Consider the following 15,665-nt stretch of genomic DNA (forward strand, 5'->3'; position numbering starts at 1 on the left):
GTTTTTCAGACTGGAGGCTTGTGACCAGTGGAGTGCCACAAGGATCGGTGTTGGGTCCACTACTTTGTCATTTACATAAATGATTTGGATGTGAGCATAAGAGATACAGTTAGTAAGTTTGCAGATGACACCAAAATTGGAGGTGTAGTAGACAGCGAAGAGAGTTACCTCAGGTAACAACAGGATCTTGACCAGATGGGCCAATGGGCTGAGAAGTGACAGATGGAGGTAAAATTCTGGATCAGTGGCGCTGGAAGAGCACAGCAGTTCAGGCAGCATCCAACGTGCAGCGAAATCGACGTTTCGGGCAAAAGCCCTTCATCAGGAATAAACTGAGTTTAATTCAGATAAATGTGAGGTGCTGCATTTTGAAAAAACAAATCTTAGCAGGACTTATACACTTAATGGTAAGGTCCTAGGGAGTGCTGTTGAACAAAGGGACCTTGGAGTGCAGGTAGACAGGATAGTGAAGGCAGCGTTTGGTATGCTTTCCTTTATTGGTCAAAGTATTGAGTACAGGAGTTGGGAGGTCATGTTGCAGCTGTACAAGACATTGGTTAGGCCACTGTTGGAATATTGCGTGCAGTTCTGGTCTCCTTCCTATCGGAAAGATGTCGTGAAACTTGAAAAGGTTCAGAAAGGATGTTGCCAGGGTTGGACAATTTGAGCTATAGGGAGAGGCTGAAGAGGCTGGGGCTGTTTTCCCTGGAGCGTCGGAGGCTGAGGGGTGACCTTATAGAGGTTTATAAATCATGAGGGGCATGGATAGGATAAATAGACAAAGTCTTTTCCCTGGGGTGGGGAGTCCAGAACTAGAGGGCATAGATTAAGGGTGAGAGGGGAAAGATATAAAAGAGACCCAAGGGGAAACTTTTTCACACAGAGGGTGGTACGTGTATGGAATGAGCTGCCAGAGGAAGTGGTGGAGGCTGGTACAATTGCAACATTCAAGAGGCATTTGGATGGTTATGTGAATAGGAAGGGTTTGGAAGGATATGGGCCGGGTGCTGGCAGGTGGGACTAGATTGGGTTGGGATGTCTTGTCGGCATGGACGGGTTGGACCAAAAAGGTCTGTTTCCATGCTGTACATCTCTATGACAGTAAAGGCAACAACTGATGTAGCATTAACTGCCACTTGTGGAAGGGTGTTCCAAACATCTCTCCAGAACAGCCTCTAATATTAGACTGTGTCCCTTTGTTTTGTAAGCCCCAACCAATGGAGGTAGTTGAACTTCATCTACCCTGTCCTTCAAAAGGACCGATCAGATCACCCCTTAATCTTTTAAATTCTTGAGAAAACAGTCTTTATTTGTATAATTTCTCCTTGTCACAAGCCTTGACGCCAAGGTATCATTCTTTTAAACCTGGGCTGTACTTACTCCAAGGCACATTTGAATTGAAACAAATAAAGTGGATAACAGAAGCAAATTAACCAATGAAAAGGGAGAAGAAAAAACAAATTAGAAAGAAGGAAAAACAGAATAATGGAAAGACACATTAAAATTTAAGGTTTGAACTCTACAGAATTAGTGAAATTCGATATGACATGATTAGAGCAAAGTTTAAAGTAAAAAACATCAATGACTGATTCCAATGAGGGAGCTGACTTCTTAGAAATCTGCATCGAATACCTAAATTTACAGGAAATGGAGTTGAAAGTATTTCATTTCATTTGAAAAAGGTAGCAAAGCAGATGTGTGTGAACTAAAAAAGTTTCAACCTTAATGTTAACCTTTCAGAGCATGCTGACCAGTCCAGTCACATGTATACCAGCTCATGGGAACATGAATGTGCAGGAAATTAAATTACTTAAAAAGCAATGCTTACGAGCTTATCACTGAACTTATCGATTAAAAGTTAGGACCACAAGGAAGGAACAGACTTGAAGAATTTGCAAGAGAAAAAAAATGTTGTGGGATCAGAGTTTTTGACCACTGGAGAAAAATTAAAGTGGTAAGGGAAATCTGATTATGTAACAATGCAGTAGTAATATTCCAACAAACCTTCAAAAGTATACAAGTAAGCATCAAGGATCAAGTCTGAAAATCAGTTCTGGCAGACACTCATGGAATCCTGGAGACAGTTAGTATGGGAAGATGGTCATAAGGGAACTCAAGGAAACTGGAGGAATAAAAGAAATCTGTGGATGAAAGTACTATTAGTTTTAGGGAAGAAACAGAAGGAGACCAAAATAATAAAGGCTAAAATCAAAAGGGGATAAAGAAAATAACATGCCTCCACTGTTAGCTCCGAATACACCAGAACCAATGGGTGGAAATTAAGAGAGAGACCAACTGCAGTAGTAGGAATGCCTATGGAATCCTCACAGGAGCCCTTAGGAAAGAAAATGGCTATTAAAGTTATAGAACCATGAAAAGAACAAATTTCTTCAGAGAACGTACAAAGGAGGGAGAAATGACTATTGATAAATAGAATCACAGCTGGAAGTTCAATGTATTCTCTTTTATTTTTGAAATCAAGCAGTTAGATCAGTAAATATATCAACACACTAGAGCAACTGATTTATCTTCTAGCAGGGTTAAGAAAGGAGAAAATATTCATTAGAGGTGTAGGTAGAGGTTATATGCCAGTCTCATTATAGAGAGCTAAATTAAAGTGTGACTTGGTAGTTGGAGAAGTTGTAGCCTGCATAGTGAAACAACTTGCAATTAAGGATTTAATTTTATCTTGGAAAGTGGCCTGGCTGAATCAAATATTGGCATCACTAGGATTTTGGAACAACCAGCAGAGGTGAAGGAAACCAAAATGTTATAGGAGATACTAGTTAGATTTTTTTTAAAACACTAGTGCCAAACAGAGGCCACTTCAACAATGACTGAATAAGGATTGGACAGCTCGATCATAGCATAGGATGAAAGAACTTATGAATGGTTCAAAATTCCAATGGCAGGTCACCAAGATCTTTGGAGAGAGGCTAAAACAAATTTTCACTGGCAAAGATTACACAAATGGATAAAATTTTGCCAGACATGTCAGATGCTGAGAAACCCCAATCAATAACAGCTTTCATGAACTGTCTTGCAGAGTCTTAAAGATTACAAAGATCCCCAGTCCAAAATCAGAAGCAATTATGGATGTGTCAACTATTTCCTAAAGAACCACCTTTGGAAACAATTTCTGCTAAAATAGGAGTGGAACGGTGATTCTTTTAAAAATAAATACAATCAGATCATACATTGCATTTTGTCACAAATATTTAAAGATGGGATCAAACACCCCTTATGGACTAAGAATTACCAGGGAAAAGGTGGGATATACTGGAGACCAAAGGAGCAACCTATGCATGCAGACACTGAGCATAGATGAATACATCTCATTTGTATTTAGAGGTAAAAATATTGTATCCAGAGACTTCAGTTGGGACACTCAGGTTCTAGAACACGTTGAGTTTATTGAGGTATTAGAAGTTTAACAGGCATAACAGGTGCACAAATCCCTAGAACCTGAAACACCTCCCAGAGGGGGGTAAGGGAGGGGATTGTTAGGGCCCTGGCAGAGATATTTAATACTCTGCTAACCACAGGTGAAAGGCCAGGTGACTAGCAGATAGCTAATGTCATTCCTTTGGTCAATAAGGGAAAAGATCAAAGGAAATGTGAGGGGCAAGGTTTTTTGAAACTAAAGAGTGGTGAGGGCCTGGAACATGCAACCACAAGTAGTGGAGGCAGATACAACAAGGGCGTTTAAAGGCTTTTAGATAAGCACAAGAACAAGCAAGGAACAGAGGGATATGGACGATGACCATAGAGAAGAATAAGTTTTATTTGGCCTCGTGCAACACCACCATGGGCCAAAGGGCTTGTTCCTGCGCTGTTCTAAGTTCTAAAAAGGCCACAGGGTTTGGCCAATTAATTAAACACTAGTTGTTGGAGAAAATTCTGAAGGACAGGATTAATCAAGACTTAGAAACAAGGTTTCACCAGAGATAGTCAGGACACTTAGAGGGAGATCCTGCCCGACTAAATTAATTGCGTCTTTTTTGAAAGGTGACTAAATATATTGAGGGTAGTACAATTGATGTGGTTGACATGGACTTCAGTAAAGTCTGACAAGGTCCCACACGGAAGGTGGGTCCAAAATGTAGAGCATGGGATCCAATGCAAGCTGGCAAACTGGATCCAAAACGGATTTAGAAACAGGAGGAAAAGTATGATGGCGGAGGGCTTTTTTTAAAATTGGAAGCCTGTGACCAGTGGTCTACAACAGGGATCAGTGCTGGGACTCTTAATGTACATAGGACAAAGTAACTACTTGGATGTAAATGTAGATGGTGCAATTAGTTAGTATGCAGATGACAGGAAAATTGGTGGTGGTGTCTTTGATTGTGAGAAGGATAGTCTTGGGCTATAGTCTGATATTGATCAGCTGGTAAACCGGGCAGAGCAATGGCAGATTGAGTTTGATTTCAACAAGTACATGATGCATTTTGGAACATCTAAGGAGGGAAGGATATACACAATGGTAGGTCCATGGGGAATACCAAGCAAAGTGACCTTGGTGTACAAGCGTACAGACTCCTGAAAATGTCAGCCCAGGTAGAAAGGATGGTGAAGGCTACATAAGAGATACTTTGCCTTGGTTAGATAGGGTGTACAATAAAGGACAAAGAAATCTTGTTACAATTTTATAAAACACTGGCTAGGCCATAGATTATACAATGTGCGCAGTTCCGGTCACCACACTGTCAGAAGGACATACCTGCATTACAGGGGGTGCAGAAAATTTACCATGCTGCTGCTTGGGACAAAAAGTCTCCGTTACGTGGAGACACCGGATAAGCTGGGTTTGTTTTCCTTCAAGCACAGGAGGTTGAGGTGGGAGACATTATATTAAAGTGAGGAACAAGAGCTGTGGAGTGGATATGAAAAGGGGTTTTTTTGGACACAGGGTATGGAACATGCTGTCTGAGGGGGTGGAGAAGACAGATACTCTTGCAATATTTAAAAACATCTGGATGAGTACCTAAAATGCCAGGGCATAGTATGCTATAGACCAAATGCAGATAAAAGGGATTAGGTTAAGAGTTGTTTGGTTGACACAAACATGGGCTAATGGAGTTGTTCCTATGCTCTATTACGAAATCATGAATAGTTTGAAAATAAAATAATTCACATCTTTAGAATGTCACTCAAAACCTCAAGTATTGGGAGAGTTGACAAACTTTGAACATTATCATTTTAACAGACCGTTTGCACCTGCTCCATCATACATTATGACCATGGCTGATCATTCAATTCATAACCTGCTCCCAGTTTTCCTCCCACATCCTTTGATCCCTTTAACTCCAAAAGCTGTATTGAACTCCTCCTTGAAATCATTCATTTTGGCCGCAAATGTTTTTGCGGTAGTGATTCCAATGGCTCATCATTCTGGGTGAAGAGATTTCTCCTCAGTACGAAATGATTTACCCTGTATGCTTAAACTGTCACCCTTGGTTCCAGACTCCTCTGCCATCAATAACATCTTTCCTTCATCAACCCTGTCCTGCTTGAATTTTATCACTAGGAGATTCCCTCCCACTCCAGTCAACGAGGATTGGGCAGCTCCATTGACATACAGTAACATGCCCCAAGAGGCTCACAGAGCTCCATGGCAAGTCACTAAGGCATTTGGTGAAAACAGGCTAAAACAAGAATTTTTGACCTCAATCCAGTCCCCCCTCATATTTCAGTCTTGCTAGTGCAGTAATCAGTCTGGTGAATCTTTGTCACACATCCTCTATAGCAAGAGCAAAATGACAATATTCCAGTGTGGTCTCATCAAGGTCCCCACATAATTGTAGCAAGACATCCCTGCTCTTGTACCCAAATCCTCCTCACTGAAGGCCAAGATACCATTTGCCTGCTTTACTGTCTGGTGCAACCCCACGCTTACATTAAGCAACTGGAATACAAGGACACCCACATCTCTAATTACAATTTGCATTTGGCATGGCAGTCTGCACAATACAGGGTAAAGTAGCGAAAGGAGTGAATTATGTAGAAACCTAGCAAGTTGAGATAGGGGCATCACCTCTCTGGATTGGAGTCTCTAATCAATTGGTTTGGCAAATGGATCCCAACAATTGACTTAATGTGCATTTAAGAACTTTAAGTGTCACTTGAATTGTTTTTCTCTCATGTAACTTATGTTTTGCTGTTAATGAATACCTGAAGTCTCAAATCTCTTTCAGTAGCTGACCACCATAAATGCAGACATGTTTTATCAAGCAAAGATTCATTCTGGGACCTGACCATTCTAACAGCAGCATCAGCCAGGATCTCAACAGGGATAAGCTGCATTCTTGAAGTACTGCCATCCCTCAGGGTATCAATACATCCACAGTGCTGCCAGAGACCGAGATCTATAATGTGGACCCAGTGACACCAAAGCAATGGCAATGTGTTTCCAAGTCAGGATGGTGCGAGCAGTGGAGGGGGAACTTGCAGGGAGTGGTGTTCCCATGTATCTGCTGCCTTAGTTCTTCTGTTTTGAGGTGGTCAGAAGATTGGGAGTTGCTGACAAAAGTTTTGTTGAGTTTGTGTGGAATCATTACCATATTTTGAACCCAAGTGCATTAGGTCAGGCGTTCTGTTTGCTGGCTCTAAAATTACTATTACCTTCGGTGGTAGGCAAAGTAATGGAAAGGGTACTGAGGGATAGGATTTATGAGTATCTGGAAAGACACTGCTTGATTAGGGACAGCCAGCACGGATTTGTGAGGGGTAGGTCTTGCCTTACAAGTCTTATTGAATTATTTGAGGTGACCAAGCATGTGGATGAGGGTAGAGCAGTGGATGTAGCATGGATTTTAGTAAGGCATTTGATAAGGTTCCCCATGATAGGCTTATGCAGAAAGTCAGGAGGCATGGGATAGAGGGAAATTTGGCCAGTCGGATAGAGAACTGGCTAACCGGTCAAAGTCAGAGAGTGGTGGTAGATGGTAAATATTCAGCCTGGAGCCCAGTTACAAGTGGAGTTCCGCAGGGATCAGTTCTGGGTCCTCTGCTGTTTGTAATTTTTATTAATGACTTGGAAGAGGGAGTCGAAGGGTGGGTCAGTAAATTTGCAGACGATACGAAGATCGGTGGAGTTGTGGATAGTGAGGAGGGCTGTTGTCGGCTGCAAAGGGACTTCGATATGATGCAGAGCTGGGCTGAGGAGTGGCAGATGGAGTTCAACCCTGTCAAGTGTGAGGTTGTCCATTTTGGAAAGACAAATAAGAATGCGGAATACAGGGTTAACGGTAGGGTTCTTAGTGAGGTGGAGGAACAGAGGGATCTTGGGGTCTATGTTCATAGGTCTTTGAAAGTTGCCACTCAGATGGATGGAGCTTGTAAGAAGGCCTATGGTGTATTAGCGTTCATTAGCAGAGGGATTGAATTCAAGAGTCGTGAGGTGATGTTGCAGCTGTACAGGACTTTGATTAGGCCACATTTGGAGTACTGTGTGCAGTTCTGGTCGCCTCACTTTAGGAAAGATGTGGAAGCTTTGAAGAGGGTGCAGAGGAGATTTACCAGGATGTTGCCTGGAATGGAGAATACGTCGTACGAGGATAGGTTGAGAGTGCTAGGCCTTTTCTCATTGGAATGGCGAAGGATGAGGGGTGACTTGATAGAGGTTTATAAGATGATCAGGGGAATAGATAGAGTAGACAGTGAGAGACTTTTCCCCCGGGTACGACAGTGTTACAAGGGGACATAAATTTAAGGTGAAGGATGGAAAGTATGGGGGGGGATGGATGGAAAGTATGGGGGTGGATGTCAGGGGTAGGTTCTTTACCCAGAGAGTGGTGGGGGCATGGAATGCGCTGCCTGTGGGAGTGGCAGAGTCAGAATCATTGGTGACCTTTAAGCAGCAATTGGATAGGTACATGGATAGGTGCTTAAGCTAGGACAAATGTTCGACATAACATCGTGGGCTGAAGGGCCTGTTCTGTGCTGTATTGTTCTATGTTCTATGTACCTTTACCAGAATACACAGGATAGAACATTTAGGACTGATACGAGGAAACATTTCTTCGCTCAAAAGCTAAAGGAGGCTGTGGAATTCTCAACCACAAAGGCCACGTCATTGACTAGATACAAGATAGATAAATGTTAAGATTTAGAAGACATTGAGGGATATGGGGAGAAAGCAATAATGTCTTGAAAGAGAACAGCCATGATCATACTGAATGGCAGAGAAGGATCGATGCACTGAATGGCCTACACCTGCTCCTAGTTGCTACATCCCATCCTAACTCAGAGGGCAAAGTAAAACATTTGCGGAGAGCAGCAACAGCTGTGAAGGTGTCAGTCATAATTCCTTCAATGAAGTCTATTTTATTAACTACCTCAGCACCATGTACACCAACACTTTCAGTGAAATACCATATCACTGCTAGTCTCTCCAACAATATCTCGGCTGGCAGCACAATCAGACAAGCTGTTTCAAAACCAACAAACCCAGAGGCTGAACTGTCAGGTGATAGTGCTGTGAAGAGTGTTAGACTGCTTGACACTGACTGGACTTCTTCACAGGATAAGATATGCAGAGTCCTCAAAGTAAACCCACTATTCAACAAGTGGAAATCTGTGAAACTCAAGTTTTAAAACCATGAGAAGTCTGTGGAGTTAGTGAGGTAAGAATATTGGTGGTGTTTGGACAGACAGATGAACAGGAACAAAGGGGAAGTGGAGGTATGGGTGGGAAGGAAAACAAAATAACTTTTCTCAAGTTAGAAATTGGGCAAGGATTTACTCAACACTCAGTAGCTGCCAGTGTTTGATGTAAGTCTGTCATTCCCTCACTTGGTCTCAGGTAAGAAATATGATCAGTGAGGAACCTTGGAGGGCACTGCATTAGCCAAATACCTAATTCATTCGACATGTGACAATAATCCAGTCACATGGATGTATCACCCTTCATCTCCCTGTTCCATTATATACTAAAAATATTCAGAATCTTATGTAGGTTGAGAACTTACTTTTTTGACAATACAGAAATGGAGAAGAGGAGAGACCATGAATATGTAAAGACGTGAATATAAGCATTTTTCAGCATGAATTATCAACACAAATTATTTGAGCATCAATGTTTTGAGAAGGGGTTCCGAAAGTTAAACGATTTCTAATAACCACACCAGTTTTGAAATTGTTCAATGTCCTTATTTGAGCCAGACACTATCAATGTTAGGTCAAGTGCTTACATCTTTAAAATGACAAAAATGAAATCTAAGATCAGAAACCGGGTAGAACATGTTTTTTTAAGCTTAAAACAGTTAGAGCTGCTTTCATGTGACAGCTCCAACACGGTCAATGTCGTTCCCAGAAATGGCAGAGCTCATAGGGGACCTCAGAGAATGCCAATGCTTTCTCACAATCCCAAGTGAAATATCAGGGCACAAAGATGGGATACATCTAATATTAGTTCAAAAGATGTTCCACCCCCAAAATCCAAACTTAATTCGGTCATCAGGGTTGTAACTGCATAAAAACAACAAATTTATATAATGCAATGGAATAAAGAAACTTCTCCATTATGCTCCGTTCACCATGCTCACAACAACCCTTTTACAGTGACTGATAGGCACGTTGTCAGGGTCTGCAATAAGGGAGTTTGTCAAATAAATGGGACTGAATCAGGAATTAACATGTAAACCCTAAAAAGTTTAGAGATCTTGAAAACAACAAAAAACAAACCAACGGATGCACTCCATTTTAGAGAGTGGGATACCAGTACAGCAAATAGCATGCAGCAACCTCCAATAAGAGACTTGTGGACCCTTTAGCAGTCTGCTCATTGCAGTGCTCCATTAGGAAGCAGCCTGGAATTTTCATACCTGCAAGTGAGGAATCCTAGGGTTCACTAACTCAAGCTCTTCCGCAAAACAGGAGAGTCTCAAAATTAATGGCACATAGAAGTCTGATGAGAAAAGGATCTTTCCCCCAAACCAATACCTTACCAACTGCCCAGCACACAGCTGCCCAAGACAGTTCTGCCATTCATGATGACTGGCCTGCAAACTAACTTTATGAACTTATCTTTTCCCCATATCCCTTCATACCTTCAGATAACAAATATCTAACAAGCTCAATACTAATAGCATTATTTGATTAGACCTCAATTGGTTTTGCAGAAGAAACTGCTAAACTTCTTCCACCAGAATAAAGCAGAAATGTTTTTTGTTTCTGATGTTTTAACCCAAGCACCACCATAACCTTCTAAATTCCCAGACGGTGTGCAAACTTTCCTTCAATTTAAACCCTTTAAGAGCAGGTTATCATTTTGACAAATCTTCACTGTACTCTGACAGAGGTTAACATATTCCTGAGATGTGGCCTTGAGAACTGATTGCAGTAAAGCACAGTTCAGACAGGTGACAGAACTTGGGAGTATTCTGACCTGCAAGGAGACTACCGTAGAACTTTAAGAGAACACAAACATGCTGACTGAAAGGGTGAACAAGGGTACAATTGCAAGTAGGGGAGAGTAGCAGATGGGCATGGAGGTATGTGGACAAAATCAGTTAAAAGTTGCAGGGCTAACAGTAGATCAGGCATACAAGATGTCTGGGCTTGAAAAGGAGAAGTACAAAAGAAAGGAAATTATAACAAACCTTTACAAAAAGGAAGATTCACCCTCAGCTGGAGTACTGTGTAGGACACCACACTTTATCAAAGATGTGTAAGCATTTGAAAAGGTGCAGAAAGACATAAGAGACCGCCTTTATGTTGGACAAGCTGGGGTTGTTAACCACAAAGATAGCTGACAGGAGATTTGATAGCGTTCAAAATAATAAGGGGTTGAGACAATAGTGAAGGAGAAACTGCTCCTGCTGGGGGAAGGAGCAAGAAGCAGATTAATTACTTGAAACAAAAAAATTTGCAGGGTTGTGTAAGAATGGTGATGGGAGTGAAACAGTTTTTGTTTCAGAGGGCTGGCACAGATACAAAGTTTACAGCTGCTTCACTTCATTATGATGTGGAGACATCTGCAACCAAGAGTGTACAACTGACACAGGACTTTATCTCACATTCTGTTCCCCCAGATTTAAAGGCCAGTACTCCATTAGTATCTTCCCTAGACCTACTGAGATTTTAATGTGTGCATCTGCTCCACAAAGCCTTTCCAGCTTGCCATTAACAAAGTCCCCCATTTAATTATTATTTTTAAATCCAAAGTGGATGCTCTCATTTGTCAAGCTTAAAATTGAGCAGTCACTTCAATCTCTAAAATGTTATGCTTCATCTGTATTGTTAACAAACTGAACAGAGCTACACAGATCCCAATCGGATGTCTCACACCGCTCCTGTAAAGAGCAGGATGCTTCAATCAGCAGGAACTAAGTACTAAACATATAGCTCCAGTCTCTTCACCTCAAGCTGTTGCAAAGGGGCTTCCCAAGTATTTACCCAAGCTAAAATTAGTTATTTATGTACTTCACAAGCTGATCAGTCAGATACAAAGTGTACACTGCATGGAGTGCAAAGCTGAACGTCTGCCTCCAGTGGCATATCAGAATCCTTGGGATCACATGCTAGGTCCAGCTGCTTCTTAATGGTAGCATTAAGAATTTACAAGAACAGTGCATGAGCCACAAGCTTGATTTTCAGTCCAGAGCAAATGAGCCTCAAACAAAGCTATCTCTTGGTAATAAGCTAGGAAACTGCTAACATTTCAGTGAGCACAGGGGATCCCACCTCAGAGAGAAGTGCTCAACCTTTAAATTAAAAGATGGACCAACTGCATCCGCAGGTAATGCAGCACAGTACCAGTGACAGCTACAAAAGGACCATGGAAACCCCACAAAGGACTCACCTGCAAGTTAGTGAGTTGTTGCTGCTGGTGAGCAATGGTTTGCTTCACTAATACACTCTTAATGCTTTGTTCCATTGCATACTTCTTAGCCTGAAAGAGATAAGCCAAAATATGAAGTTTCACTGGTACAATTGCTCAGCTGAGATAATGTGCATCTATATTGATTAGACATGGAAGGTTTCTATGATCATGCATAGATACAAGAAACAGGTCCTTTGGTCCCATGCCGAGCAACAGATGCCAAATTACAGTAATCCCAATTACCTGCATTTGGTCCAGTCTTTGCTTTAGTGTTTTAAGCAGTCATCCAGATCCTTCTTGGGTGTTGGGAGTGCATCTGCCTGCACCACACTCAGGCAATGCATTTCATATTTTCACCACCTTCTGGTGGGAAGACCTTTTCTTCAGGTCCCCTCTTACCACTTACTCTTCACCTTCTAAACAAGAGGGCATACATTTAAGTGCCTGTGCTTAATCTTGTAAGCCAGTCAGGTTCCCCCATCAGCCTCCTCTGCTCCAGGGAAAACAGACACAATCGATCCATACTCCCCTCAAGACGTTTCATCCCTACTTGGTGAAACTCCTCCAAACTATCTCTAGTGCAAACATGTCCTTCTGATAGTGTGACCATCAGAACTAGTTTCTGATGTGCCCTCACCAAACGTTGTGAGCAGACTTCCCTGCTCCAACACTCTACACCCCAGCTAATGAAGGCAAGCAACCCACATGCCTTCTCCATACTGTCTCCCTGTGCTGACACCTTCAGAGAAATACAGACTTGTAACCAAGGTCCCTTTGTTCCTCAATGCTCCCTCGGGACCTACTATTCATTGTGTATATCCTTCGTTAGACCTTCCAAAATTCAGCAGCTCACACTTGGCAGCATAAATTCTCTGTCAATGCTCTCCCCAATTTACCAGCTGATCAATAGCAAACCTTAGCCTGAGACCATCCTATCAACACCATCCTCAATTTTTGTGACATCTGCAAACTTACCAATTATATCGTCCACACTCCATCCAAGTCATTAATGTAGATGAATAGTGTACATTCCAAACTGATCCCTGGTCACAGGTTTCCAATCACAATAACAACCTTCCATCATTAACCTTTGGCTCCAATTTGTAAGCTCAATTTGGATCCAATATGCCTTCGATCCCATGGACTCCTCCCTTTTGCACAGCCTTCCACACGGGACCTTGCCAAAGGCCTTATTGAAGTCCATGTAAATCATTTCAATAGCACTAACCTCAATATTTTCAAAAATGCTCTCCAGCAAATCTGTTCTGACCAGCCTTGCCCAATCCCTGCCTTTCCAAGTTTTGTTGATACTGTCCTTCAGAATTTTTCCAATGATTTCCCCATCACTGACATCAGACTAACCGGTCTGTAATTACCTGACCTATCGCTGCTGCCCTTCTTGAACAAAGGAACCACATTAGCCATCCTCCAGTCATCTGGCACTTTATCTCTGGTCAGAAAAGTATTAAATCTCACTGTCAAGGGCCTCACCAATCTCATCCCTAGTCTCCCGTAGCATTCTATTTGACCCAATAAGTCAACGAGTCTCTGAAGTGTAACCCACCCAGACCCATTCTCCTGTATTTATCCAAAACTATTGCACCTAACACTATGGGCAATTTAGCATGGTTGATTCACCTGACATCTTTGGATTGTGGGAGGAAACAGGAACACTCAGAGGAAACCCATGTAGACATTGTGTAGAGGTTACACATTTGCCCAATCACCCGAGGTGGGAACCAAAACCAGGTCCTTGATGCTGTGAAGCAGCAGTGCCATAAGGAAAGATACATACCCTAGGTTACTACAGGAAGCAAGGAAAAAGATTGCTGCACCTTTGTCTTTGCATCCTCACTGTCCACTGGAGCAGTGCCTAATTGGAGGGTAGCAAACATAATTCCCTTATTCAAGAAAGGGAATTACAGACCAGTCTTACACCTGTGGTGGGTAAGTACTGGAGAGGATTCTGAAAGACAGGACTGATTACTTGGAAAACCATAGCTTGACTACAGATAGTCAGCATGGCTTGGTGAAGGGCAAGTCATGCCTCACTAACCTCACTGATTTCTTTAAGGATGTGACAAAACACACTGAAGGTGGTAGAGCAGTGAATGTGGCTTACATGAATTTTAGCAAGGCATTTGATAAGGCTCCCCATGGTAGGCTCATTCAGAAATTAAGGTGGCATGGGATATGGGGAAGCCTGTCTGGATGAAGAAATGGCTGACTCTTAGAAGGCAAAGGGTGGTAGTAGATGGAAAGTATTCAGCCTGGAGCTCAGTGACCAGTGCTGTTCCGCAGGGATCTGTTCAGACCTCTGCTATTTGATTTTTAGCAATGACTTGGATGAGGAAGTGGAAGCATGGGTTAGTAAGATTGCCAATGACACGAAGTTTGGTGGAGTGGTAGATAGTGTCAAGGGCTGTTGCAGGTTGCAACAGGACATTAACTGGATGCAGACCTGGGCTGGGACATGGCAGATAGAGCTCAACCTGGAGAAGGATCTTGGGGTCTATGCCCATAGATCCCTTAAAATTGCCACTCAAGTCAATAGGGCTGTCAAGACGACATACAGTGTATTGGCTTTCATTGGCAGGGGGGCTGAATTTAAGAGCAAGGTTGTGCTGCTCAATATACCACTGATTGGACCACACTTGGAATATTGTGTTCCATTCAGGTCGTCTCATTATAGGAAGGATGTGGAAGCTTTAGAGACTGTGCAGAGATTTACCAGAATGCTGCCTGGATTGGAGGCATGTCTTATGAAAAAAGGTTGAGGGAGCTAGGGCTTTTCTCATTGGAGCAAAGAAGGATGAGAGGTGACTCGATAAAGGTGTACAAGACGATGAGACGCAGAGATAGTGTGGATAGCCACAGACCTTTTCCCAGGACAAAAATGTCTATCATGAGGGGGCATAATGTTAAGTTGATGGGAGAAAGGTTTGGAGAAGATGTCAGAGATTGGTTCTTTAGAGTGGGTGTGTGGAATGCACTATCAGCGATGGTAGTGAAGTCAGAAATATTAGGGACATTTAAGTGACTGCTGGACAAGCACATGGACAGCAGGAAATTAAGGGAGTGTAGGTTAGGTTGATCTTAGATTAAGATAATGCCAGACAGCCAACCTTCTATGTTTGAGAGAAGATTTGTAGCCCGGGTGCTCGTTGCTGTGGTTCTGTTCGCCGAGCTGGAAGGCCACTATGAATGCTGGAGGAAACACCACAGAAGCGCTTCACAGGAGGCTCCCAAGCACTGAGGATGTCACCTAGACAGGGGATGAAACGTTTGCAACAAAAACTTCCAGCTCGGCGAACAGAACCACAGCAACCTTCTATCCATGACAGTACTTGGCCTGTAACACCATGGGCCCTTACTCAGCAGCCTCCTGTGCAGTACCTTATCAAAGGTCTTCTGAACTCCAGGTAGATAATATCCATTGGCTCTCCTTGGTCTAACCTGCTCATTGCCTCAAAGGATTCTGACAGATTTGTCAGGCATGACCTCCCATTGAAACCATGCCAACTTTGCCCTATTTTGACATACACTTCTGAAGTATTCAGAGATCTCATCCCACAATGGACTCAACATTAGAAACCACATTGAAGGACAACAATCTCATGGAAGAAACACAACAAACTATCAGACAGACAGTTGAGCCGAAAGAGGGAAGGAAACAAGCTGAACACAAGAAAAAGCCCTAGAAAAACCTCAAAAAAGACAAAAACACCATTATATTACCTGCAGACAAAGGTCGGCTCACTGTCATCCTGAACAGAAGGGACATCGAGAAAGCCAAAGCACTACTCGCAGACACCAACACCTACCAACAGCTGGTGCTAGA

The 15,665-nt window shown here is 42.5% G+C and overlaps 2 protein-coding genes across 3 annotated transcripts in view; both read right to left on the reverse strand.

Annotated features, from left to right (window-relative positions):
- Positions 1–15,665, reverse strand: part of LOC122546194 (uncharacterized) — a 655,534-nt gene that overhangs the window by 351,321 nt on the left and 288,548 nt on the right. The gene's annotated exons all lie outside the window — the stretch shown is intronic.
- Positions 1–15,665, reverse strand: part of LOC122548380 (poly(U)-binding-splicing factor PUF60) — a 67,396-nt gene that overhangs the window by 40,255 nt on the left and 11,476 nt on the right. For both annotated transcript variants that reach the window (XM_043686951.2, XM_043686952.2), the window contains exon 4: positions 11,804–11,893. In XM_043686951.2, coding sequence (XP_043542886.1) covers positions 11,804–11,893 — 90 coding nt within the window. The remainder of the gene's footprint in view (positions 1–11,803; positions 11,894–15,665) is intronic.

Source organism: Chiloscyllium plagiosum, unplaced genomic scaffold (assembly GCF_037043375.1).
Source record: "Chiloscyllium plagiosum isolate Xiang-an unplaced genomic scaffold, Cpla_swu_hap1 HiC_scaffold_5, whole genome shotgun sequence".
Classification (NCBI taxonomy): domain Eukaryota; kingdom Metazoa; phylum Chordata; class Chondrichthyes; order Orectolobiformes; family Hemiscylliidae; genus Chiloscyllium; species Chiloscyllium plagiosum.